The sequence below is a fragment of the Bufo bufo genome, chromosome 2 (assembly GCF_905171765.1).
Source record: "Bufo bufo chromosome 2, aBufBuf1.1, whole genome shotgun sequence".
NCBI classification, from domain to species: domain Eukaryota; kingdom Metazoa; phylum Chordata; class Amphibia; order Anura; family Bufonidae; genus Bufo; species Bufo bufo.
In genome coordinates, this window is record NC_053390.1 from 300,428,725 (window position 1) to 300,456,087 (window position 27,363).

At 45.4% G+C, this 27,363-nt stretch overlaps 1 protein-coding gene and 1 non-coding gene across 2 annotated transcripts; both read right to left on the reverse strand.

The window, feature by feature from the left end:
• Nucleotides 1-2,482: 2,482 nt before the first annotated feature.
• Nucleotides 2,483-27,363, reverse strand: SUPT16H (SPT16 homolog, facilitates chromatin remodeling subunit). Its single transcript, XM_040416820.1, has 26 exons — nucleotides 26,916-27,363; nucleotides 26,014-26,106; nucleotides 25,743-25,913; nucleotides 20,243-20,398; nucleotides 18,942-19,088; nucleotides 18,706-18,857; nucleotides 18,174-18,346; nucleotides 12,727-12,817; nucleotides 12,570-12,643; nucleotides 12,331-12,443; nucleotides 12,143-12,208; nucleotides 11,887-11,982; nucleotides 11,656-11,771; nucleotides 11,402-11,555; nucleotides 9,275-9,402; nucleotides 9,058-9,193; nucleotides 8,842-8,968; nucleotides 7,187-7,305; nucleotides 6,963-7,088; nucleotides 6,364-6,476; nucleotides 6,142-6,217; nucleotides 5,842-6,011; nucleotides 5,503-5,632; nucleotides 4,646-4,775; nucleotides 4,463-4,540; nucleotides 2,483-3,331 (listed from the first exon to the last, which is right to left on the reverse strand). Exons 1-26 carry the CDS (start codon nucleotides 26,979-26,981, stop codon nucleotides 3,228-3,230), a joined length of 3,105 nt encoding a protein of 1,034 aa, XP_040272754.1. The 5' UTR covers nucleotides 26,982-27,363; the 3' UTR covers nucleotides 2,483-3,227.
• Nucleotides 26,178-26,276, reverse strand: LOC120992655. Its single transcript, XR_005777051.1, has one exon. It is a non-coding gene; the product is annotated as a small nucleolar RNA U6-53/MBII-28 (small nucleolar RNA).

Genomic DNA, 27,363 nt, shown 5'->3' on the forward strand with positions numbered 1-27,363 from the left:
TTCATGAGCTATGCGCTTCTGACAGTCAAATGTGTACTTTAACCCTCTGGCATAAAACTGGAGGCAGATAACATATTTATGTGAATACAGGATCAGATTACATGAATGCATATGGGTCTGTACAGTAGCCGGGTATACAATTCTCAGTGATTATTTCTCCCTGAATCAAACAACCCTAAAGAACAGGTAAGTACTTATGGGCTGCTGGGCTGTATTCACCAGGATGGAGTGATTATGTCACACTGACAACAAATGACCGCTATAGCTAATCACGGGCCTTGTAGGGTGCTTTGTTCCAGTGAACGACTGCAGCAGTCAATTATTGTCAACATGACATCACAGGTGCATCAGTGTAAATAAATTCCTGGGGAGAGAAATGAAGTGGTGGTGTAGGACTGTTTCACACTTGCCTTGTTCTTTTCCAGTATTGAGATCTGGCAAAAAAATCTCAACAATGGAAAAAACTGTTCCATTTAGTCCTAAAGCACACTGAATGGAAACAGATCCGTTCAGGATGGCTTCTGTTACGTCAGCATTCTGTTTTGTGACCAGACACAAAACCCCCGCAAGCTGCAGTTTTGCGTCTGGTCATCGAAACGGAACAAACTGCATCAGTCACTAAAAACAACGTAAGTCAATGGTAAATAGGAGCCTAAAAAAACTGGATCTACCACCCATCAACTGTCAATGTATTTAATGATGGATCAGTTTTTTTCCACAACTGCGTCCTAATGTGCAAAATCCAAACCGATGTTTAATTCTGGTTTTGTGATCCGCTACCGGATCGCAAAAACAGAATTAACAATGCGAGTGTGTAACAGGTCTAAGTCAGTTAAGTACTTACCTGTTTTTTTTTATTTCAGGAGGATTCTGGGGGTTTTACTGTTTCTTCCTTAAACTAGACAACCCCTTTAAGGCATATAGGAAAAATAAGTGACAACCATAAAGGAGTCGCAATAGCTTCTGATCCTGTTGCCACTTTTAAAAACATTGAAAGAAACCACTAAGGAATTCAAATGGCGATATACACTCACATAAAGAATTATTAGGAACACCATACTAATACGGTGTTGGACCCCCTTTTGCCTTCAGAACTGCCTTAATTCTACGTGGCATTGATTCAACAAGGTGCTGATAGCATTCTTTAGAAATGTTGGCCCATATTAATAGGATAGCATCTTGCAGTTGATGGAGATTTGAGGGATGCACATCCAGGGCACGAAGCTCCCGTTCCACCACATCCCAAAGATGCTCTATTGGGTTGAGATCTGGTGACTGTGGGGGCCATTTTAGTACAGTGAACTCATTGTCATGTTCAAGAAACCAATTTGAAATGATTGGAGCTTTGTGACATGGTGCATTATCCTGCTGGAAGTAGCCATCAGAGGATGGATACATGTTCTCATTCTGTTTACGCCAAATTCAGACTCTACCATTTGAATATCTCAACAGAAATCGAGACTCATCAGACCAGGCAACATTTTTCCAGTCTTCAACAGTCCAATTCTGGTGAGCTTGTGCAAATTGTAGCCTCTTTTTCCTATTTGTAGTGGAGATGAGTGGTACCCGGTGGGGTTTTCTGCTGTTGTAGCCCATCCGCCTCAAGGTTGTGCGTGTTGTGGCTTCACAAATGCTTTGCTGCATACCTCGGTTGTAACGAGTGGTTATTTCAGTCAACGTTGCTCTTCTATCAGCTTGAATCAGTCGGCCCATTCTCCTCTGACCTCTATCATCCACAAGGCATTTTTGCCCACAGGACTGCCGCATACTGGATGTTTTTCCCTTTTCACACCATTCTTTGTAAACCCTAAAAATGGTTGTGCGTGAAAATCCCAGTAACTGAGCAGATTGTGAAATACTCAGACCGGCCCGTCTGGCACCAACAACCATGCCACGCTCAAAATTGCTTAAATCACCTTTCTTTCCCATTCTGACATTCAGTTTGGAGTTCAGGAGATTGTCTTGACCAGGACCACCCCGCTAAATGCATTGAAGCAACTGTCATGTGATTGGTTGACTAGATAATTGCATTAATGAGAAATAGAACAGGTGTTCCTAATAATTCTTTAGGTGAGTGTATAATAATTTGCAAAGAAATAATTATTGTAAAGAATGTGGTCCGCAGGCATTACAAATAAAAAACAACCACCACCATGCAGGTCTGATCTTTATTTTTCTCTTGCATTTTTATTTGAAACTACGACTAGCTCCCCCTGGTGAAACTTCACAAGTACTGCAAATAATGACAAAAGGGTTTACCACATTGGCCGAGCCTACAACGCTAACTCTTAGTAATGAAAGCACAAAACCACACACAAAAGGTGGCATTGTATCCCTGAGGAATCTCATTTTATTGTTTAGAACAGGACTGAACAATCAAGGTGTCATTTACAAGTGCTGCTCGACAATCTGAGTGTTCAGTAAAAATTCTCTTAATCTACCACAATCTAAAAAAAAAAAAGAAAATATAGCAAACGGGGAAAAAGGTACAAAAAGTCGTTTTTACTTTTATTTGTTTACATGTCTTCAAGGTCTGAAAAACACCATTTACATCTCACTGCTAGAGAGAAAAAGAGCATAGGCAGTGGAAAAGGGGGAAAAAAAAGAAGCAGTGAGGAGAATGATGAGGACAGACTCCTGACACAAAATAACAGAACGCAAAGGAAGTAACATTGTACAAGAAATCCTAGTAGAGCAGCACAAGAAATATGAAAACGGCAAGCTTTAAGAGGAGGCAGGGGAACTGGTCAAGTGCACATAGGGATACAGGCAAACCACCCAGCGGAGTAGACTGGCAGTGTCACTTTAACCACTTAACTGCCACACAGCGTCACAAAGTCCATGAAGTAATGGAAGGGTTTATAGATACAATAAGAATGTCTTTTAAAAAAAAAAAAAAAAAAGTGGAGATTTTTTTGATGTTGTGAAAATTTATTATGGATTTCATTTTGTGACCGGTCCAGTTAAGAAGACATAATAAAATAATGCCATATTGGTCCATTTTAACCATCACATAGCATCCCAGCAGTCTGTAGCAGCAAAAGCACAGGTGGCACACACCTCAGACTCAGGGCACGTGAAGGAAAAAGGTAAGAAATTCTCAATTTTGGGAACAGATATAATATTGAGGAATGAGTAGAAAGACAGGACGTGGGGATTTACTTCAAAAGTAGAAGGGGGTGAAAAAACTGAATGCGAGTTGGGAAAAGGAAGAGTTCACACTAGTGTTACTTCCTCCTCTTCTTTGAAGGGGTGGGTGCATGCCCAAGACCCTTCCTCTTCTTAGTCAGACTTTGTTCCTCCTCTTCCTCATAACGACTTTCACGGTCAGCTGTTGAGGGAAGACCATTAACGTTAAAACCATCACAAAAGAACAGCACTTCTTTTTCTCAACTTTACACCATTTGTGACCATGTGGTGAATGAGCCTAAGCTACAATACCAAGAACAGAGCTGTGCTGGGTAAGGAGACCACGTCACTCACTGTAGTACCGCTACCTCTTCTAGCGGCAGACCAGCAGGGATGCCAGGTGTCGGACCCTCACTGATCAGGTACTGATGGCCTGCCCTGAAGATAGGTCATCTATATTAAACACCCAAAGAACCCCTTTAAAAGGAAACTTCAGAATACTGAAAAATGTGATATCACACACAACTAGTAGTTGCATGTAAACCTCAGCAGGATGAACGGTCGTAATCCACAATATATTCCTGCCAACTTTAAAGTGGTTATACCACAACAATTGTCACCTAGCAACTGGTCACATAATAAACATATGCAACAATCTGTAACTAGAACGCGATCCCCAGACCCCCGTTGGAGTGGTGGTCATACATGAGGCCTGCCACTTAATTCAGTCTATGGACTGACTGAGATGCACAACGTTCACCTATTTCTGTACCCAAAAACTTTAATGTATAGGCAAATACATTCAAATGTTCCAGGAAAAAAGGGTAGGAGGTGCAAGGGCCGCCATTCTAGCGATTGGGGGGATCCCAGGGGTCCTGTGGATAGGTGATAAAATGTTTGCTGTGGAGAACACCTTATGTGCCATTTTGCTGTAAAGCTTATCTCTTTGGTCAAAGGGGATAGACGGTAACTTAATGTGGTGCCTGCATTTAGACTCTTTACAGTAAGCTAGCCTCTGTTTCACCTAGGACATTATGGACACTGACATAGCTACACGGTACCTCAACCTGTCTGCATATGGATGCTCCTAATACTATGGCTGCAGGATGCAGCATTTACAGGTCACATGAGACACCTAGCCTTGCTCAGAGCGGTATTCTGTCAATTTTATTATGGCCTCTTCAAGTTGCTTCCCATGTGGTTCAAGAAGGGTTGTCTACCACCATAACAACTTACTGTATAGGTACACACCAAGTGAGATTATTTTATTAGAATAACGTAGAATGAATACATTACAGGTCACAGAACATTCTATTCATTATCACTATTTTACCTTTCCGGGCTTCTTCTTCTAGTTCATCCCAGTCTTTACCACTCTCTTCATCGGTGCCTAGAGAATCTTCACTGTACACTGTAAATGGAAAGAGACTTTACACACAGCCGTCCATTCATGAACCATGAACAACTTCTACCTGACTAGCCCAGATTTCATTCCCAATATGCAGTATTTCCATACCAGATTCTTCTGTTTCATCCGAATAATCCTCATCACTGTCTTCCTCCTCCTCCTCAATTTCTTCCTCAGAGGGATTGAATGTCTCATCTTCTACTTCAGACTCTGAACCTGCAGCTTCTGCATCACTGCCCTACAGGAGTAATGGGTATTTAACACATTGTGCTACCACAAAAAAAAATAATTGGAAGAGAATTTTTATTTTTTTAAACTAGTCATAATAGTAAACGAAGACGGCAATTTTGTGTACGACAGATTGTTCTGGGTGACACTGCCATTTATCCCTTGACTGGGCTTCTATTAATCTAAATCATCCTTTTTGACTTTCCAAATTTGGTAGTTTATCGCCAGCTGGTTACAAGTTAAAGGAAATCTGGCACCGGCGACCTTCCTATGAAACTGCTCGCATAGACACAGCTGTCGTTCACCTGATAAAAACGCTGTTTTTCTTTTGTTGATCCAAGATTATGATACTTTTTCTTAACATGCAAATGAGGTCTTTGGTGCAATGAGGGCATCACCACGGCTCTCGTTGCACCCAAGTTCCACTCATTTCTGTGGCCACTCTCTGGTTGCTTTGATTGACAGGGCCTGGCAGAGGCATAGCAGTAAGGGAGAGGCTGGTCACAGAAAGGAGTGAAGCCTGGATGCACAAGACCAATGGTAATGCCCACATTGCTCCAACAATCTAATCTGCAAATTAAGAAAAAGTGTAACTCGAGGCCAGAGCCTCAGATCAACAAAAGAAAAGCAGCGTTTTAATCAGGTCAACCATGGCTATGTGTCTATACAAGCAGTTGAATAGGGAGTTGACTGGTGACAGATTCTCTTATAAATCAGACGTTGCATTATTCTCTCACCTCGCCTTCTGGTTCAAGGAAAGACCAGCCACCCTGCTCAAAGAAACCTTCAGGGTCATCCACAATGGTTTTCATAATTTTTGTCCAGTTCAGTGACTGAACTCCCTCAGTGTACTTAATATCACAAGAGCTGTGTAACAAAATAAGTGAGCAGATTAGTGCATGACAGTTTTCTAAACAGAACTTCTACAGGTCAAAAGCAGTCAATATAAAGCAATCTATGTACTGGAATGAGGAACACAAAAATAGATAAGTAAACATTCCCTCAGTAGTTTTCACCTAAATAGCTCGTTTTAAAGGGTGTCAGGGTGTTTAGAAAAGAACAAAGGGGGTACTCACTTTAACCACTCTTTGATTGGATCAAGGGATGCCACAGGAATGGCATTGATCATAGTAACCTTCTTATTGTAGTCCTTGTAGACTATGACCATGTCAAAGTTCTTCAGGTGAAACTGGACTCTCTCAAAGTGTACAAGCTCGACCTCATCTAACGTTACAACAAATGGAGGCTGTCAAATAAAACCAACACATTATTCAAGGAAAAGGCTAGGGAAATGCTACAGTTAAAGATACTCTCATAAAGCAAACGGAATAGTTAGTAATATGCAGGCCCTTGGGGAAAGTGAAGTGAATACTCACCCATTCAGTCGTGTTTACCAGAGAACTGCTCGTGGGCTGCAAAAGACACGTACTCCTGTATGGGGCTCCATTGAACCTAGAACAAGAACGTGATATCTATAGTATGAAAACAAGTTAACAAGTGGCTGGTAGGATTTGGTTTTTTTGTGGACAAAAACCCAGGAAGTCTGCAAAATGCAACTACATTGATCAATGTAAAAAAATGTCATGAAAAAGTCTTACCCCAAGTCTCTGAATGGAACCTCAAACTCTAGATCTTCTTTTGTTAAAGATTCAACCTTTTCAATGAAGTTTTTGAAGGCAGTTTTCAGTTTGTGCCTCATCTCTCTTTCCAGCTATTAACATGCAAGATCAAAAAAAAAAAAAAAAAAGGATATAAAAAAGTTTAGGATCCATTGTACAATACAAATGACAATTGCAGACCCCCCACCCCGATTTTATTTTTTTTACTTCGGTACAGCTATAATACACGATTAGGTCTTATATAATCTACACAGACATTTAGGAATACACTTGCATCACATACTGCCCTGAGATCAGAGTGATGGACACTGAAGCCATAATGTGAGGCACGTTATTCTGACAGTCCAAAAGAGCCCACAGGATAGATTATAGTTAGCGAAAACCAATCTTATGGCTAAGGAAAGGCTATGGTAGAAGCTGACCGCACGGAAAAGACAACCGTTTGAGACGATCATTGCAAATAAAGACATTAACGCAGTGCAAGAAGAGTCTTTTTGGACCAAAAACAAATTGTAACAGCAATTGAACATTCCTTCTTAGCGGAATGACCCCAGGTAGATAAGGATGGATCGGCTAACCTGTTCTGCATAAAGGTCATCGCGGTCATGCATGTGCTGGTGCTTTCCAAGATCAGTAGTGATCTCTCCGACTTCTGTATAGAACTGGACATCCGTGTGCCTCTTCTTCCCAAACATTATGGCATTCTGTACAACAAAATTATTGTATGTGATGAATTCATATGTGATCAGTTATGTGTCCTCCAAATACACTCATTTTTCATATTTCAAAAGATCGTCTTTACCTTGAGATGGAAATGAAGCACAATGATCATCTCTCCATCACAAGGCTGGAAAATGGCATGTTTAATGTTATTGTACAAAATATCCACTTTATCTCCTCTTACAGACGTGAAACGGAAACCTAAGATGTGAAAAGTATCAAAAAAAAAAATCACTTACAAGTGTCTCTTAACCAAGATGCATGTTACTATAGAAATTAAATAACTTCACAATCATATATGTTTACGTGCTCTAAAATTGTGTGATCCCACTACTGGTAGTTTAAAGGGATGAACTTTCTGCTGCCCATACTAACAGCAGAATAAAGTAGAGACAGGTGAGTTGATTTCAGGGGTCTGTCATTTATAAGTTACAAGTAAGTGGTTGCCGACAACCAACATCACAATCATTGCAGACTGGGCTGGAAAAGAGTCCCGGACACCTGAGAAGAGTCCTGGTTATCCATCAGTTCCTGCTCTCCTGCCCACCTGCTGATGACTGACAGTCTTCTACCGAGTTATCTCCCTTTCTGTCTAGGATAGAACTGCCAATCATCAGCAGATGGGCAGGAGATTAGGAATAACCAGGACTCTTCTCAGGTAGATCTGACTCTTTTCAAGGCCTGGGCTGCAATGATTATGAGGCTGGTTCTCAGCAACCCCTTACTTTTAGCTGATGTGTGACCCCCCCCCCCCCCCCCGCTGAAATCAGCATTTCTGTCACTATTCTATGCTGCCCTCAGTGAGGTCAGCAGAAAGTTGATGACAGGTTCCCTTTAAGGGGAACCTGTCACTATGAAATGCAGTACAATCTGAGGCTAAATGTTAGAGCAGGAGATGCTGACTGAGGTAGTTTTGTGGGGGAAACCTTCAGGAAAACTTGTAATTTATACATTTAAAGAGGTAATCTGGCAGTTCAATAATGATGGCCTATCTTCCGGGCAACTACTCCAGACCAATCAGCCGTTATCAAGAGGCTGCGGTGCTTCAGTGAATGCTGCAGCCTCCTCACAGCCTACTAAACACATGCATATAGCGACTGAGCTTGATATTGCAGCCCATACCCATTCACTTGAGTGAGCCCGAGTTGCAAACAGGCCATATGACCAAAGAATGTGACATCACGGACCTAGGAAGAGGCTGAGGCCTAACAGCTGGTCAATATGGGTGACAGGAGTTTGACCCTCACCAATCAGATATGGATGGCATTTCCTAAGGCTAGTTCAATCCTCTGGCACTACAGATGCGGTGAAACTACGACTCCCAGCATACTCCATTCACTCCCACAATCTGCATGCTGGGAGACCGTGTTGCCAAACTGGAGTGCCGGAGGAGGCTGATCCCTGGCAAAGTCCATCAATACTGATCTCCAGGAAACCCCCATTAAAGCTCTGCTCTTTCTACGCATAGGAGTCACTGGCAGCCTTCCCTGTACGCTTAGCTGTCAATTACTGATACAACTGCTCACATGACTCAGAGAATTTAAATAGTCAAGCTGTTCAGCTTCTTTTGCTCTATATGATGTCTGCACACTGAACTGCATTTTAAAAGGTGACAGGTTCACTTTAATGTTCTGAACGATGGTCATGCAATTATCAATGTGTTGTACGTTGAAAAACTATTATAAGAGGATCCTGAAGAAAATGTATCATTATTACAGGCATTTATAAGCCACTTACCATTTACATGTGCTTCAAGAGATCCCTGCATTCGCTTCTGTGCAATGTTAGGCCTAATGTACAGGTCTTTCAATTTGGGATTACTACGATTAAGATTAATGACAAGGGAGTCTTGCTTCACAATGCCCTGTAAGAGGAATTGAAGGCCTTATTTAACATTCATAAAGCTCAAGGGTCAAGAAGAGAGACCAACACAGGTCAGTCTTATTTTCTCACCTCTTTCTCCTTCTCCTCCGCCTCCCTCGTCTTGTATCGTTTCTGCACTTCCTTGATAATTCGGAAAGCATTCTGCAAGTTAAGTGATGGCACAGCAGTCTCTCCAGGGGTCTTCATATTGGAGGCTCGGTATGTTCTGAATAAAGAAGAATTATGAAGAAATCAAGAAAGAAAAATATTCCGTGGAAATCTAATTGTTGCCACAAACATTACTTACATTTCCTTAACAAATGTGGCATCAGGGTTGGGGAAAATGTTACCCTCATTTCGCCCTAGAGCACTACCAGGGCAGAAGAAGTTGATACGGAGATAAGTGTAATCCCCTTCGACTGACATACTAATATTCTGTGCAAAATAAAACAGAACACATTAGAAAGAAAGCACTCAAAAGCCATCAAGACAGAACATGTCTACAAGTACCTTTATATTTCAGGTATGGGAACTAGTACTACACCTAGCAATCTGGATCTCATATGGTTATATAGGTGACAGTAATAGCAGCTGAGTCCACTGTATCTGTGAAGGAAGCATTCCCTCCACCCCCTGTGTACATGTGTGGAAACAGCAGTCTGTCAGTCATTGCAGGAGGGACGGTCCCCTGATGAATAAACCTCACTCATAACCATGTATTCTCCTATTAGCCAAAACGGCTCAATATATATTTCCACCATCTTAGCTACAAGGAGGCTATGTTCACACGGCAAAAAGTCTTTGATCAAGTAAGGGTGCTTTCACACTTGCGTTGTTGGATTCCGGATGGCAGTTCCGTCGCCGGAACTGCCTGCCGGATGTGGCAATCTGTACGTAAACTGATACAATTTGTAGATTGATCCGGATGCGGATCAGTCTCACAAATGCATTGCAATACCGGATCAGTCTCTCCGGTTGTCATCCGGAAAAACGGATCCGGTATTTATATTTTTTTACATTTTTAAAGGATTGGTTTTTCCAGGGCCGGACCTCGAATTAATGCATTTCAATGGAAAATAATGCCGGATCTGGCAAGTGTTCTGGAATTTTGGACGGAGAAAATACCACAGCATGCTGCAGTATTTTCTCAGTCCAAAAACCGTACAGTGACTGAACTTAAGACATCCTGATACTTCCTGAACGGATTGCTCTCCATTCAGAATGCATTAGGATAAAACTGATCAGTTTTGTTCCGGTATTGAGCCCCTAGGACGGAACTCAATACCGGAAAAGTTTAACGCAAGTGTGAAAGTACCCTAAAATGGGCATTTTGCACTGCGTAATGCATGTTAGAAACACTACCTAATAGCTTCCCACTGATCTTAATGGGAAATACATACCCAAGGGCACATAGACGTGTATTTTTACACCGCTGTTCAGAAGCAGCACAGTTACTTCTTTCAAGCATTTCTGATGCAGCTTTTGAAGAAGTCAAGGGCAAAAGGGTAGAATACATTAATGAGGGGGGTTTATAGCTGCTGATTGCACTACTGGTCTGCCACCGATTATATTGCTGTGTTTATTCCTACGTGAACATAGCCGGAGCATGGCCTGTAGCTTTAAAGGGGTTATCCCATCTTAGACAATGGGGGCATATCGCTAGGATATGCCCCCATTGTCTGATAGGTGCAGGTCCCACCGCTGGGACCCGCACCTACAAGGAGAACGGAGCCGGGGAGAGTTGTGGCTGGAGGACCGTCCACCACCAGGCGCAGCTCCCCGCCTCTCCCATTGAAGTGAATAGGAGCGCACCGCGCATGCGCGGCCACCGCTCCCATTCATTTCTATGGGGCCGACAGGAATAGCAGAGCCAGCGCTCAGCTATTTTCGGCGGCTTTATAGAAATGAATGGAGGGCGGCTGCGCATGCGCAGTGCGCCCTCCTCAAGTTTCTCTGCTCCGTTCTGCTTGTGGGTGCGGGTCCCAGAGGTAGGACACGCACCTATCAGACAATGGGGGCATATCTTAGCGATATGCCCCCATTGTCTAAGATGGGATAACCCCTTTAATATGCTCCCCTTACTTAGGGATACATATATTTAGCTGACAGATTCACTATAAAAACACCTTGGTATCAGGTACTCTGCCTGCAAATTTGCTTTCGCATAATCTGATTACTAAAAATGGACTGCTATCCCATTATTAACATTACAAAAAAATTGTACCTAAAATATCACTGGTTCCTGGACAGCTTGGTGATCAGATGTTCTGCAGAGTAATAAAATGGCTCCCTCTGTGCTGCCACTGCTCAGGGCACACGCAGCACAGGCAGTCCTACGGCCGATCTTTCACATGGGTGTCCTTAGAGTTTTATATGCTGTTGATTCAGCGATACAATATACTGTTCACTTTACATACAGCAGATGCTTATTTACCTTGATGGTGGCAATATGGAAGGGAGTAGCAATTCCAAACACAGGCATAATGACAGTCTCATACTTTTTGTCTATACAAATCTTCATCTCCCGAATTTCTGGCTCTTTTGGCATTTGAGAAGCGTTTTTGTACGAAACGTTAGACTTCCGAGCCCTGGATAAAGAGAAACAAATCACTACCACTGAATGCGACTGCATAAAACAGCCATATGATAGTATCTTGGAGAACAGTGCCAATAACATCAGGAACCTACTTCTGTGCTTGCTGTTCACCCTTCTGTTCTGTTAACCTCCTTCGTGCCTCCTCATTTAGGTGTGTTGCAAGCTCCTTCTGGTGAGTCCGGCGCTTCTCTTCTGCTGTCATCTCATTCTATGGAAGAGATTAGCAGTGATACAGTCACAAACAAAGACAATACATACAATCCTAACAGTAAGGTGCGCACAGTTCATTCTCTAGTTAATGTTTGGTTAAACACGGAACATACTCTGGTTCTCTCCGTAAGAAGTGCTGCAGCTCGAGATCCTCGGCCAAGAAGCTCCTCAGCATCATCCTTGGCTTCATCCTCCTCTTCATCTTCATTCTGATGAGACAGTTCTAGTTATAGTCAAATTCTTACACATCACTGCATTTTATAACTAAGTAAAAATATGTAAGTTTTTTTCTTTTTCAAACTGTCCAAACACAAGCTCCAAAAACACAATCCACACAAAACTTGTCTTTCAGAACTTTATACAGCTTACCTTTAAGAAGATGCCGACATTCTTAACCTTCTTCTTAACACTGGTAAGAATAGTCGCTGGTCCCTCCTAAGTAAAAAAACATACAAGAAAATAAAATATAGTATTGAAAAAGCAGCAGACACATTATTTTGGAAACTAAACGTTAATAACTGAATTACATCAGAATGTTTAATATAATACAAGTTCACCTCATTAACCAGCACTGTATCCCCAACAAACAAAGCATAAGTCTTCTCTTCTTGTTTCTTTCCATCTTTTTTGGTCAGGTCTGCCAGGCCCAAGTGAACACTGAACACCATTCCTAAGAAACATGAATAAAAAAAAAAAAAAAAAAAAAAAAAGGTATGGTCAGCAAAATACAGGAAAAAAATAAATAAAACGAAAGTGAAAAAACAATACAATACATGCATATATACTGTCCTCTTACCTTTCTTGAGTTTGTACTGATTTTTGCTATTTATTACGAGAGATCCTTCCCGAAACTCTATTCCCATAGCAAAACTGATAGGCAAAAATAAAATAAAAAAGTTACCAAGATATCTGTTGCATGTAATATTATGCACAAGAATCCGTACCGCACACACCCCAGATTTTTTGTGATCTTGCTCATTAGATCTGGCTTCTGTTTTTTCACTTGATCCATAATAGATTGATAAATATCACTTATTTTTGCACCTGGAAACAGAGAAGAATGAAAATCATTTAGGCTCTGTTCACACCTGGTTTTTGAACTACATTACAAAGGGAACAAAAAAAAGTGTGAAGAGTCTAAGGACATGTTCATATATGCGGCAACCTATTCTGGTAGTCTGTTCTAGCGCAGGAACAGACTACTGGAGTTTACCATATCTGACACAAGGAGATTTTTGTGGACTCCCCTGTAAAATCTCTTTCTCGCCGAGTTCATTGGGGGACACAGGGCCGTAGGTATAGCTGCTTGCTGCCACTAGGAGGCAACACTAGACTAGAAAGCGATAGCTCCTCCCCTGCCAGGAGAGACCATATCAGTTTGTGCCCAAGCAGTAGGAGTAGCAGGAAAGAACTGACAACACAGTCAGAACACCACCTACATCAGTAGGTACGAACAAAAACTGAACCCCAACCGATAACCAACCACCGCCATGTGCGGTAACGAAAGAAAAAACAATGGGTGGTTCCTGTGTCCCCCAATGAACTCCGCGAGAAAGATTTTACAGGCGAGTCCACAAAAATCTCCTTTTCTCGCTCGTATCATTGGGGGACACAGGACCGTGGGACGTCCCAAAGCAGTCCAGGGGGAGGGAAAAGTACTAGCCCATGAAAAAACTGCCCTCGCAGACGCTCAGGACACAGCAGCCTGCAAGACTTTACGGCCCAGGGCAGCATCTGCTGACGCCAGGGAGTGCACCTGGCAGAATTTCGTGAACGTGTGTAAGGAAGACCACGTAGCCGCCTTACACAACTGGACAGCTGATGCATGATGGAAGCGGGCCCAGGAAGCGCCAACCGCTCTGGTCCAGTGCGCCGTGATTACAGGGGGCGGAGTCCAGCCCCGGGAACAGTATGCCTCGGTGATTGCTAAGCGTATCCACCTGGCAATTGTCACCTTAGAAGCGGCGCATCCCTTACAAGGACTGTCAGAAAGCACAAAAAGCATCCGTAAGGCGGAAAGAGCTAGAGATTGACAGATTCTCAGAGCTCAAACCACGTCAAGCTTGTGAAGAGAATGCTCCCTATGATGCGAGGGAGCTGGGCAAAAGGAAGGGAGGACAATGTCCTCGTTAACATGGAAGGCCGAGACTACCTTCATTTGAAAGGCAGGTATCGGACGGAGCACCGCCTTATCCTGATGAAGGATTAAAATAGGTTCCCTACAGGAAAGCGCTGCCAACTCTGAGACACGCCTGATGGACGTGATAGCCAACAGAAATGCAACCTTCCAGGAAAGATAGCGGAGGGACACTGTCCATAGCGGTTCAAACTGAGACGCTTGGAGTAAACCCAGCACGAGGTTCAGATCCCAAGGCGGCAAGGGGGGCCGATAGGGGGGAATAATATGAGCCACCCCTTGGAGGAAGGTTTTAACCAGGCCTTTCAAAGCCAGAGGACGCTGAAGCAAAACAGACAGCGCCGACACTTGACCCTTTAAGGAGCTATGGGCAAGTCCCAATTCTAAACCAGATTGCAGAAAAGAGAGAAAAGTGGAAAAAGAGAATCGTAGTGGAGGGAGATTACGTTTCTCACAGAAGCCCAGATAGGACCTCCAAGTCCTGTAGTAAATTTTGGATAAAGCTGGTTTCCTGGCTCTGATCATGGTGTGAATAACCCTATCAGGGAAACCTCGCTGTTTTAAAATGGCGGTTTCAACAGCCACGCCGTCAAACATAGCGACTCTAAATACTGGTGGAAGGCAGGTCCCTGAGAGAGCAGATCGCCCCTGAGTGGAAGGGGCCACGGTGCGTCCCCTAGGAGGAGGACGACGGAGTACCACGCCCGACAGGGCCAGTCCGGGGCGATGAGGATCGCCTGTATGGCCTCCGTCCTGATCCTGCGTAGAACACGCGGCAGGAGAGGCGGGAACACATACACTAGAGAAAACCCATCCCACGGCTCTACCAGAGCGTCTGCGGCGCATGCCTTGGAATCTCTAGTGCGAGAGAGGGTGGGAAGTTTGTGGTTGAACCTGAACGCCATCAAGTCTACCTGCACGACCCCACCGGAGACAGATCTGTTCGAACACCTCCGGGTGCAGGGACCATTCTCCCGGGTCCAGAGTCGTCCGGCTGAAAAAATCCGCCGCCCAGTTCTCCACTCCCGGAATGAACACTGCTGAAAGAGCTGGGACATGTAACTCCGCCCACCTCAGGATTTTTGCCGACTCACTCATCAACGCAGGGCTGCGGGTACCCCCCTGGTGGTTGATAAAAGCCACAGCATTGTCAGATTGAATCCATATTGGCTGGCCCTTCAGGAGAGGGGCCCAATGGAGAAGGGAGAGACGAATGGCCCGGAATTCAAAGATGTTAATTGGCAGTTTGGACTTCAATTGAGACCATAAGCCCTGGACCGTCCTGGGAGGGAAGACTCCTCCCCATCCTTGAAGGCTGGCATCGGTGGTAATGATCGTCCACGAGACCGGGAGAAAAGACTTCCGACTGCAAAGTCGGGGTCCGGAGCCACCATCTGAGAGCTAGACACACCTGTGTGGGCAGAACAATGTGACGGTCCAGGGACTCTGGAGATTTGCCCCAACGAGTCAGGATCACCAGTTGGAGCGGACGGGAGCGAAATTGTGCAAATGGAATCGCCTCGAAGGATTCAACCGTAGCCCCCAAGTCTTGCATACAGCAACGAATAGATGGGCGTTTGCGATGGAGAAGCAGAAGAACTGACCGTTGGAGTGCCAGCTGTTTGTCCACAGGGAGGCGGATCAACACCTCCTCCGTGTCCAGGGTCATCCCCAGGAACATGAGTCGTCTGGCAGGGGCCAGGGAGGACTTCTGGAAATTCACCAGCCAACCGAACTAAGGGTATCCAAGGTGATACGAAGACTGGCCTCGTTCTGAGCCAAGGTTGCCGCCTTGAACAGAATGTGGTCCAGGTAAGGAATCAAGGTGATGCCCCTGGAACGAAGCAGGGCAAGTAGGGGAGCGAGAACCTTTGTGAAGACTCGCGGTGCCGTTGCCAGCCCAAAGGGGAGGGCGACAAACTGGAAGTGATGGGGCCCTAAAGTGAAACGGAGAAAGCGCTGGTGCACCGGAGCGATGGGGACGTGTAGGTACGGAGGAATGTCTATGGAGGAAAGGAATTCTCCCTGGTCCAGTGAAGCAATGAAGGAGCGAAGGGACTCCATCCACAAGTGTTAAACCTGGAGGAACCGGTTCAACAGTTTGAGGTCCAAAATTGGCCGGACAAAACCCTCTTTCTTCGGAACCACAAAACAGGTTTGAATAAAACCCTGTAAATTGTTTCGTCCGAGGGACCGAGGAGATCACTCCTCGAGCTAGGAGGGAATGATTTTCCTGGAACAAGGCGGAGGCCCTTTCTGCCTCCTTGGGTACTTGGGACCAGAAGAAGCGCTCCGGGGGAGGGGAGGTAAACTATTTTGTAGCCTGATGTGACTACTTCGAGTGCCCATGTGTCTAAGATATGGGCCTGCCAAATGAGGAGACAGCCCCCCACCTGCGAGGGTGGGGTGCACCTTCATGCAGAGGCCTGTTTAGTGGCCAAGGAATGGGAGGATGAGCCTTTGGCCTCCAGGCTGATTGAGACTTAAAGAACAGCCTTTTCTTCTGTTCCTGTGCGGTAGCAGCAGGAGACACCCCTGAAGCTGGCCGCGTACCAGAGGTGCGGCGAAAAGAATCTCCCCGTAAAAACGAGGACCTAGCGCGAGGGGTGCGCTTGGACTTACTCTGGGGAAGGTGAGTACTCTTCCCACCCATGGCCTCTGAGATTATCTCATCTAGCCAGGTACCGAACAAACGGGAAACAGAAAACGGCAGGCCTGAAAGGGAGAGTTTGGAAGAGGCATCCACCGCCCATACCTTGAGCCAGAGCTCACGCCGCAAGGTGATTGTGAGGGCGGAAGAGCGGGCAACTAAAGTACCCGCGTCCAAGGAAGCCTCACAAAAGGTACTTCCCTGCCTGAGCAATCTGCAGAGCTTGGGACTGGAGCTCCACTAGGGGGAGGTCCGTCGCCAGACCCTGATGCAAACGGAGCGCCCATTCAGAGACCGACTTAGATACCCAAGCAGAGGCGAAAATGGGACGCAGAGCTGAGTCACTTGCTGCAAACAGGGACTTAGACATCCATCCGACGGTCTACTGGATACTGGAGGGAGGAGCCGTCGGCTACCGGAATGGTGATGTTTTTGGCCAGACGTGCAACCGGAGGATCCACCTTGGGAGGGGAAGCCTATTTAGTCACGGACTCAGCCGGGAACTGATATAGTAAATGAAGTCGCTTAGGCGGGGCAAAGCGACATAGTCAATGGGGTTCTGGTGGTGTGCGGCAGTATCCAGCTATGCTGGATATAGCGCTCTCCAGTAGAGAAGATTGCCACATATGTGAACATACCCTTACTACTATAAAAAAATAAAAGTTGCTTGAACAGCCCCTACCCCTGTTAAAGAGGGGACTGTACAAGGCATTTAATCCAGCCAAGAATGAAGTTGTGGGCTGAATATTGTTAACACCTATGCCAGAGCATTCACCAAACATATTGCTGCACCCTCTAATGAATACACTAAAGTAGTATTATGCCAGATGGCATCAAACACTAAGACATCATATCTAGGGATGAGCGAATCGACTTTGGATGAAACATCCTAAGTTGATTCGCAAAAAACTTTGTTCCAATACTGTACGGAGCAGGAGCTCTGTACAGTATTAGAATGTATTGGCTCCAATGAGCCGAAGTTATTGCTTCGCAAAGTCTCGTGTAATAACTGCGTAATAACTTCATTAATTAATTTGTTCTGTAAAAAAAAACCTTTCCCAAACTTGGAACCGAATCTGAGTTCAGGAAATGTTTTTTTACAGTACAAATTAATTTATGAAGTTATTGCGCGAAGTCTCACGAGACTTTGCGAAGCAGTAACTTCGGCTCATTGGAGCAAATACATTCTAATACTGTACAGAGCTCCTGATCCACACAGTATTGTAACAAAGTTTTATGCGAATCTACTTCGGATGTTTCATCCGAAGTCGATTCGCTCATCCCTAATCACATCCCCACGCCAAGATCCTGTGCCCTTAAAATAAAGGCTCACCTTAGGCAAAGCTATTGGTGACAACATTAGGAGAGTGCGTGCACAGAATTTATATAATCCATGTTCTTCTATTACCTGGATAGATTCCGCATTATACTAGGAAGATGCTGTAAATTCAATCATGAGCTACAATGATGGGATCTCAGAAAGGGGAAGAGAGACAGCCAGGGCCTTCCTAGACATGAAAGCTGTAAAGCCCAGTACAGAAACTTTCCCAGTGTGATGACACATTAGATATAACGTACGGTAGTTACTGCATGCAGATTCATTCAGCACATACCATGCTTCAACTCCTTGAATAAATCATCCTGCATCTGTAGCAAGAAGTTGTAATTTTCTTGCATTTCCTGCGTTGGATCCACCATGAGTGTGCGCACTAAATTGGAGCAATAGGATTTGTAGCGGACACCCATGGCACATGTGATCGCCCCAAAGTGCATGTGGTTTTTGTCACTGTAAGCAAAACACAAAATGAGATGAGATATTCATCCACGATCCCTTGATCATTTCACTGCATTAAAGGGTCACCAACTTTTCAAAAACATCTGATATGTCAGAGACGTATCAAGTGTTTTAATTGGTTGGGGTCTGAGTGCAGAGACCCCCGCGATCTCTAGAAAAAGGGGAAAGAAGTGCATGCATATCGCGTTCTCTGTCCCGAAATTGGCCCATAGACTTCTATAGAGCCCATCCATGCAACATATTGCGCGCTCTTCTCCCCCTCAATCTAGAGATCAGTGGAGGTCTCAGCACTCACACCCCCACCCATCTAAACTTCTGATATTAGTGATGCTTTAACAGTAAAAACTCACCTGACCACACTAAATTTTAGATTGTAATTGCCTCCACTCTGGATTATGGGAGGATAACACATTTCAATGGTGGATGGGTCCGTCCCACCCAAATATTTTTTATCTTCTATGGCTTTCTCCACAGACTCTGCAAGCTTGCTGTGCCGTACTTTCTGTAATGGGAACAGGTGAAACATTTAGTCCACTTGGTCAACTTGGCCGTGAAAATGGTTAACAACAGTTCAGCATTTCGTTACCTCATCAGCATCTACAATCTCCATGACACGCTCTTTAAAGAACTTATTAAAGACATCCGAGGTAATGGTAGATGCCTTTTTCATCAGGTTTAGTTCTCCATCCTCTTTTACAGCAATTGTGTAAGCCACAGTAGCGCTGATATCAGCCTAAGGAACAAGAGACTCTTTAAAACAGAAACAAGATAATGTCCTATACCGACTGCTTAAAGGACTTAAAGGCCAAAAAAAAAAAAATTCTGCTCTCGCTATGAGGGAAGCTGCACCAGGGATATGGTCAACAACCCTGTAGATTTCTCCTACAAACATGCTCAAGTCCATATGAAAAGTAATTTCTGATAATGCTATGCACAAACCCCTGAAGTAGAATAACCCATTGTTGTAATAGTCTACTTATTAGCAAAAAAAAAAATTGTCCCCACACTATGTCTAATTCTCTAAGGAGAATTTATAAAGTGTAGACTGTTCATTGCGTTTTTAAACACTTGATCCTAACAATAGGGAACATTGCTCAAACACCTTTCAAATTAGACACAAAAAACACGGCCACAATATATGTTACAGTTCTTCACATTCACCAGCTTATGTCCCTTAGGCGTGTGTATGGCCATATACACATCTGTTCTAAGCTGACAACCCCTGCAGCAAGCAGCTGGAGAATGTTTCATGGTTACTTAGGTTACAAAAAAAAAAAAAAAAAAACCTTACTCAGATCAATTATTACATATATCATTCATTGATGGATTAGACAGGTTTCCAGGGCTATATTGATGTGCTACCAGTATCGGATGGCTGGTGTCAGACTGCTGGCACCCCACCATCCTTTCGCCGTTTACCACTACAAAATGTAAGAGGTGTGCCTGCTAAGCAATGAAGGGGAAATGCTGTGGCGACAGGAATCCGACACTCACAATTTGATGCCGATAGCCTATTCTAAGCATAGGCCATCAATATTAAATTGGTATCCTGGTTATAACAAGTTATTCCCTATCCACAGGATAGAGAATAACTATTATATCATTGGGGTCCCACTGCTGGGACCTCAACTGAACAGAGGAACTAGGGCCCCATGCCAAGTGGAGCCCCCCTGACGGATGGAGTGGCTGGTCAGAAAAGCGCGTCGCTGCTCCTTTAATTTCTATGGGAGCACTACAGAGTACAGCGCTTGGCACTGCCATAGAACTGAAACCAAAATACCCCTTTAAAGCACTGGAAATGCCTTTTACTAAAATCTTTAATGCCATTTGATACAAAAATATCAGAACATGGGTGACCACATAAATATAAAAATGTTCAACCCTTACCTTTTCAAACCCTTCTTTATTCAAGCAGTCATACCAGCTCTTCATGAAATCCCCTGGGAACTTGTCTTTGCTAAAAACGCCAATTTTCTTTCCTTTCTTGCTCCCTCGAATGGCCTCAAGCATCTTGTCGAAGTTCGCCTTGTTAGCCTCATTTTGCTGCACGAGAGAGGACAACCAATAGTTAAGCTTTGTACTGATGTAAACGAAGTATTAATCTGACCATAGATGTAAAGATTTCCCCTGGACTAGAGATGGAGGGAGCCGAAGGAGGGGAGGAGGCCTAGCCCAAGCAGGAGCCGGAGACTGAGGGACGCCACAAGAGGTTAGGGGAAAAAGTGGCCAGCAAACCAGGGGAAGGTGAAAACACTCTGGAGGAGGAAGGAAAGGGGACCTGGAGGGGAGACTGATGTCCCTAACCAGGGTAGGAGGCATGCTTAACTTCCAGTGTCTTCAGGCCACAGCAGGATCACCCCTTCAGTGAACTAGAACCAGAAGGGATCACCTGCAATCCACTGTGGGTGACCGGTGAAGTCTCCCGCAGGGGATGCTACTATAGTGGTGGCTCACAATGAAGACCCCCTGCATGAAAGCCTGCAAAGTGGAAGGAGTAAGGCTACTTTCACACTAGCGCCAGGACGGATCCGACAGGCTGTTCACCCTGTTGGATCCGTTCTGCCGCTATTTCGCCGTGCCGCCGCCCCCATTATAGTCAATGGGGTCGGAGCGGCAGTCCGGCAAAATAGCGGCAGGATGGATCCGACAGGGTGAACAGCCTGTCGGATCCGTCCTGGCGCTAGTGAGAAAGTACCATAAAGGAAAAAATAAAAATGGTAAGACTAGTGTCTGTGGAGAGGGTACAGAACACCTGGGCAGAGCCAAAAACTTTTCAATTCTAGTTTCACCCATAGTGCTGCGTCCCCCAATGTCATTAATGAGAAATATCTTTTGGTTGGCAAAGGGCACAAACGAGAGGGAAGTTTTCACATGAATAGGAACAAAATATCCCCTAAAGTCACAGGTATACTGCCTTGAATCTCTACTATAATCTATACTATCAACATAAAAAATAAAAAAGTGCTAGCAAGTTCAGTACAAATAAATTCTGAAAAAAAGAAGAAGCAGATTTTCATTGTTGGAAATATTTGTTTCGTTTTGTGTGCCACACTAAAAATGAGTTCACCCACCAGGAAGTGATCACACATTTAGGCTCCATTCACACGTCCGTACCGTGATTTGCGGATCCCCAAAACACGGACACCGGCAATGTGCGTTCCGCATTTTGCGGACAGCACATCGCCGGCACTATAGAATATGCCTATTCTTGTCCGCAATTGCGGACAAGAATAGGACATGTTCTATTTTTTTCGGGAACGGAATTGCGGACCCGGAAGTGTGGGTCCGAAATTCCGTATCTGGGCAGCACATCGAGCTGCCTAATAGAAATTAATGGGTCCGCAATGCCGTTCCGCAAAATGCGGAACTAAATTGCGGACGTGTGAATTGGGCCTTAGGGCTCATGCACATGACTAAGATCAGCCCCGAAAAACACAGTCCGTGTGTCTGCAGGATCTCCCAGGGAGACCTCTGCTCCCCTGAATTATTGTTTCTGGGCAGCAGATTGAGCTGTCAAAACAGAGATCTGCTGCCCAGAAACAGTGCAGCTGTATGAGGACTAGCGATGGCAACAGGGATCCCTTGCCCTCATACTGTGGAGGTTATCGCTGCATGTAAATACAGTGCCTGGCCCCCACCCAACGAGAAACCGACCGTCCGGGAGGAACGACTCCTTCCCGATAGTTGAGGGGAGCAGTGTTTGGCCTGGGAGATCCAGCAGACACAGGTTTCCTGGTCCGATCACAGCTGTGGGCATGACCAGTTACCAGGAATGAGCATTCATATGAGTTATTGGCCAATACACCTGCCAGCGCAAATGAACCCTTATCCTTTCAGGAGGTGTTTATTTTGGGACAAGGATTGGATCATGGCAAACTTAAAAAAAAAAAAATAATAATAAATTATCTGACCCAGCACTTCTTTTTAAATCTATGTCCGCTGCATTTATGCAAAAATCTTCTCTTTACTGCAACCACAGTCACCACCCTGGGACCAGGGACCTTTAACACTATATGTTATACTTGTAAGGACATCGTGCTAATGAGCAGGGGAGGGGCACTCAAACTGGTCAGAATAGCATTGTTACTGCTCATCCTAATGCCCACTACTTGGGCTGGGGGCTCACTATAAACACTTCACGTACCACAGGCCATCTGTAAAACCTCCCCACAGCAGTAAAGAACAGCAAGTCTGTCTTCTGTCACAATGTTAAAGGGGCTTCTGTCACCCCACTAAAGCGTTTTTTTGGCTACTTAAATTCCTTATACTGCGATATATCAATATATAGGGCTCTTACTGATTTTCGTTCTGTAGTTTATTCAAAAAACGGACTTTTATAATATGTAAATTACCTCTCTACCAGCAAGTAGGGCGTTTACTTGCTGGTAGCAGCCGCATCCTCCTTTCATAATGACGCCCCCTCCTCATGTTGATTGACAGGGCCAGCGAACGCGCTCGTCCTCTGACTGGCCCTGTTTGCGTTCAAAATATCGCGCCTGCGCCGTACCGGTCTTCAGTCGGCGCAGGCGCACTGATAGGACGCTTTCTCAGCCGATCCTTCCTCAGCGCGCCAGCGCCGGGTGTAGATGTGACGTCATCGGCGCAGGCGCATTGAGGATTGAAGGCCGAGCGAGCGTCCTCCTCTCCGTGCGCCGACTGAAGACCGATACGGCGCAGGCACGAAAATTTTGAACGCAAACAGGGCCAGTCAGAGGACGAGCGCGTTCGCTGGCCCTGTCAATCAACATGAGGAGGGGGCGTCATTATGAAAGGAGGATGCGGCTGCTACCCGCAAGTAGCCGCCCTACTTGCTGGTAGACAGGTAATTTACATATTATAAAAGTCTGTTTTTTTAATAAACTACAGAACGAAAATCAGTAAGAGCATTATATATTGATATATCGCAGTATAAGGAATTTAAGTAGCCAAAAAAGAAAAAAAAACGCTTTAGTGGGGTGACAGAAGCCCTTTAAGTAATCCAACCACTCAAGGACTTACTATTTATGTGTTTTTTCCCAGGACTTAAGAAAACGACACCGCTCCATCCACTGAAGTGCAGCCTCTTACTTCGGGCTCACGCACAGGGCCTTTGTTTTTGTGCGCAACTGATCCGCACTTGGTGTGGGCCGGATGTGCACCCACTCACTTCAATGGAGCCGCAAAAGACGTGGACAGCATAATGTGTCTTTTGCGACCCAGAAGTTAATTCACCTCCAGCTATAGCTCACAGAGCAGAGGTAAAATTAGCAAGTCCTTGCCAACAGATTCTTCCTGGCCGTAGGAACACCGCCTGCCAGGTTAAAGGGGTTGTCAGGGTTCAGAGCTGAACCCACACAAACCTATTTTCACCCCGGCAGCCCCCCTGACTTGAGCATTGGAGCAGTTCATGCTCCGATGCTCTCCTTTGCTCTGCGCTAAATCGCGCAGGGCAAAGGCTCTTTTGTTTACAGTAACACACTGCCGGGAGAAAGCTTCTGCCCAGCAGTGTGTTCGGTGACGTCACCGGCTCTGTTGGGCGGGCTTTAATGCTGCCCTAGCAGTTTTACTAGCTAGAGCAGCAATAAAGCCCGCCCATCAATGCCGGTGACGTCACAGGGCTTTCTGAGCAGCCAGAAGAGGCTTCAGCGCTCCTGCAAGGGACCCGGTACGTCACCGAGTCTAAGAAAACAACACTTCCGGCGAATAATTTCCTATAAGAAAACGGTGCTTCAGAAACATGTGGAAAAAGGTAGGACATGGATGTATGTGATGTGTATGTCTGTCTTGTACTAATGGAACAAAGTCCTCAATCCCGGACAACCACTTTAAGTATCCATCATTCTGATACTATCTTGGCAAAACCCCATAAAAGGGCCCTCTCGCTAGTCTGTGGGGCCCCAGCACAGCAGGGGTCTTAACACCCCTAAGCCTGGTCAGTAACTTCAGAAGAAAAGGACAGATCCTCATCACGCAGTTGGTTGGTACAAGAAGGAAGATGACCTTAAAGTCACCTCCATAGACTGCATATTTTTTCCATATTTTCTTCATATTTCATGGCTTAGGAAAATACGAAATGAACAATCTCTTCAGAAAGGGTTGGGGTTCTTCTAACACACCTTTCAGGAGATCCGCAATCAAATCGGAAATTCCCGCTTCGAGATATAAATGTTCTCGGGCACACGGTATTGTCTTCCAGTCATATTTGGTATCAGATGATTCGTAAAGTTCTACTGCTTATAAATCTGAATTACATTTTATTATTTGATCTACGGGTACTGAGAAACTGGCAAAGCAAAGATTCTGCCAGATTTTCTCTGTCTGGGGCAAGAACTGCCCCTCTTCCAATAAATTACCCTGGGCTGGACTTGTACGTGTCACAGCCACTCCCAGCTCCAGAGTGGGTAAAACAGAGTGACGCACTCAGGTTGGGGTCCTTCACCTACCACCTGAAGTCGAATAACATCACGACTGCTGGACACGAGCACCCCCCCCCCCCCCCTTCATCTTGGATTATTCATTGCAAAGACTATCTTTTACTGGACACTACAATGGTAATTCTGAACTTAAACATTCTATTCCCTTCCACCCCTTATCTACTTCTATCCAACCAATCTGTTTGACTGGCGGGTATATTTATCTGTCAGCTTTAATGTATCGTTTTTATAATAATCATTCCAGTTTTGCCCTTGTTACCCGATTATCTGGTCTATGCCAAGAACTCTGTCCTCAGAAGACACATACTACCGCATCGTCTTATTTCTATAAATTGTTGATTGGTTAGCTAGGTTGCAAATATCTGTCCCTTCCCTTTAGGATTAGCTAGCCGGGGTCTCTTCGCCCCGATTCAATACGAAGAGAGGTGGCAGCAAAATTAAGTTGATTTTCCCACGCGAAATTGATAATTTTATTGATTGCACATACAATCGCGATTGTATCACGTATGGGCACACCAACCAATCTTAAACGTCTACTGTGCTCACAGTGGATTCGCCTCCAGAAGTCTCTAGTGGACGAGACCTGTGTGGCAACTGTGGCATAGTGCGACGGGATTGGCGGGTGGTTGTCACAACCAGTGAATAGAGATGAGCGAACTTCTGTTTTAAGTTCGGCGTCTAAAGTTCGGCTTCCGGTTAACGGAGGATCCCGATATGGATTCCGAATTCCGTTGTGGTCCGTGGTAGCGGAATCAATCATGGCCATTATTGATTCCACTACCACGGACCACAACGGAATTCGGAATCCTCCGCTAACCGGAAGCCGAACTTTAGACGCCGAACTTAAAACAGAAGTTCGCTCATCTCTACCAGTGAACATACTCTTCACCTCCATATGGCGGTATTGCTCAGAGCAGTCTATTGCACTGACCTAGTGGTATATCCGTGGTGTAAATGTGAAGTACGGTACTTACCTTCTCCCGGACTAGAAGTGTGATGGCTGGGGTGCCATTAGCATTTTCATTGCCTTTTGTGTTGGCAATCTGCTTAAGGAACTCCACTTTTTTCTTGCTGGCCATGAAGATAATTTTCTCCTCACAGAAGACCATTATTGTGTCCGTTAACTCGTAGCCAAAAAGCCAGGTCTAACAAAGACGACAAAAATACGCATTAGGAGGAGAACTCAACCTCTCATCAGGCTGCACACAGGCGAAAACTAAATTCCCTCTCCCTGTGGCGCCTCACCTGTAGGGCCGTGGACTTGGCGTACACGATCTCCTCGTCCACTCCCACTGATACCACAATAGCATCCACGTTGGAGAAGTCATCTTCAGATTTCTGGAAAAATAAAGTCAGCAGTTACTGGTAAAGCCTGTACTGGAAATCCTAATGAAGGCACTATGTCATGGCCGCCTCAGTTAAGTCATTTACACTCAGTCACTGCGAGCGCAGAAGCCACCTGCTCCCGGCTGCAGTGTCAGTATTAGCATGGCAACTCATCACAGGCAAGGCCAGACAACCTTCCTTCATTCAATGGCTGTGGCCGCTGGTCAGGCTTGAACTCATGGCCCCAGTATTGTAGGGCGACGACCCTGACCACTCAGCCACAGTGCTACCCAGAACTTCTCTACTGTTACCAGCAACATGGAGCACCCACAGCATAATACCGCCATACGCCGCACTCACATGTCCTGACCCATCGGCATCATAGGGATCCATCATGCGGTCTTATACCGCATGGTTTATGGGCCGCTTACCAGCCTAAAAAATCAGAACACATCTACAAACAGCCTGTGTTTTGTTTTTTCGCTTCCATCATTTATTTCTTTTTTGATTCATATTTATGATGCGTGTAGAAACTTTATGAGAAAAAAAAGCTTCACAAAAATGCTACATCGCCGCTCACTAGACCCATCCCTGCCAATGGCAGATACAGAGCCGTATGGAGGGTCTAGATGGCACCCATGCCACACAGTAACCCGGGGCCCCCTCCATTGTTCATGGCCGTGAGATGGAGCTTAGATCGTCAGCCTTGTGGTCACAGCACACACGTGACTCGGCCGGGTGACGGGCTATACCGGGGGCTGTGATGGGGGACCGGTCACATGGAAGCCTGTGGCTCTACCTAGGACCCTGCAAGTCATCACCTTCCAGTTGCTGTAGAGCCGCTTAATTCGCCGGTAATAGGCTTCTTTATCCAGGCTGACCGCCATCCTGCACACGGCCGGGTCTCCTGGGCTCCCTCCCGGAGCAGGCCGGGCTTCCCGCGTGCTTTCCTACGATACTCGCCGGCTCAGCTAGCAGCCAGTTGGGTAGTGTTTCGGGAAACACCGCTGTCTGGACGATGGCCTGCACGAGCTCCCAACACCAAACGCAAAAAAAACGATGGCAGGCAGAGCGGGAAATCCCGACCTGCGAGAGAGAACCGGGGGGCGGAGAGAAAGGACCGAGAAAGGCGGAGAGAGCAGGGCCCACAGCGCCCCCTGTCGCCGGATGTGAACATTCAACGCATCTATTGACTCCCTCTGTGGAGGTGTTTACACGGCGTCTACTCGTGCCTGTCAGCGTGCGCGGTACCGCAGACTGGAGGGAGCC

Bases quoted from the DNA above. Each gene is read 5' to 3' on its own strand.
- SUPT16H (XM_040416820.1), bottom strand. From the start codon at position 26,981: ATGGCGGTCAGCCTGGATAAAGAAGCCTATTACCGGCGAATTAAGCGG. The intron at 11,556-11,655 runs GTAGGTTCCTGA...CTCTTTATCCAG, and splicing joins GGTGAACAGCAAGCACAGAA to GGCTCGGAAGTCTAACGTTT. The intron at 6,218-6,363 runs GTAAGACTTTTT...TTCTTGTTCTAG, and splicing joins GTTCCATTCAGAGACTTGGG to GTTCAATGGAGCCCCATACA.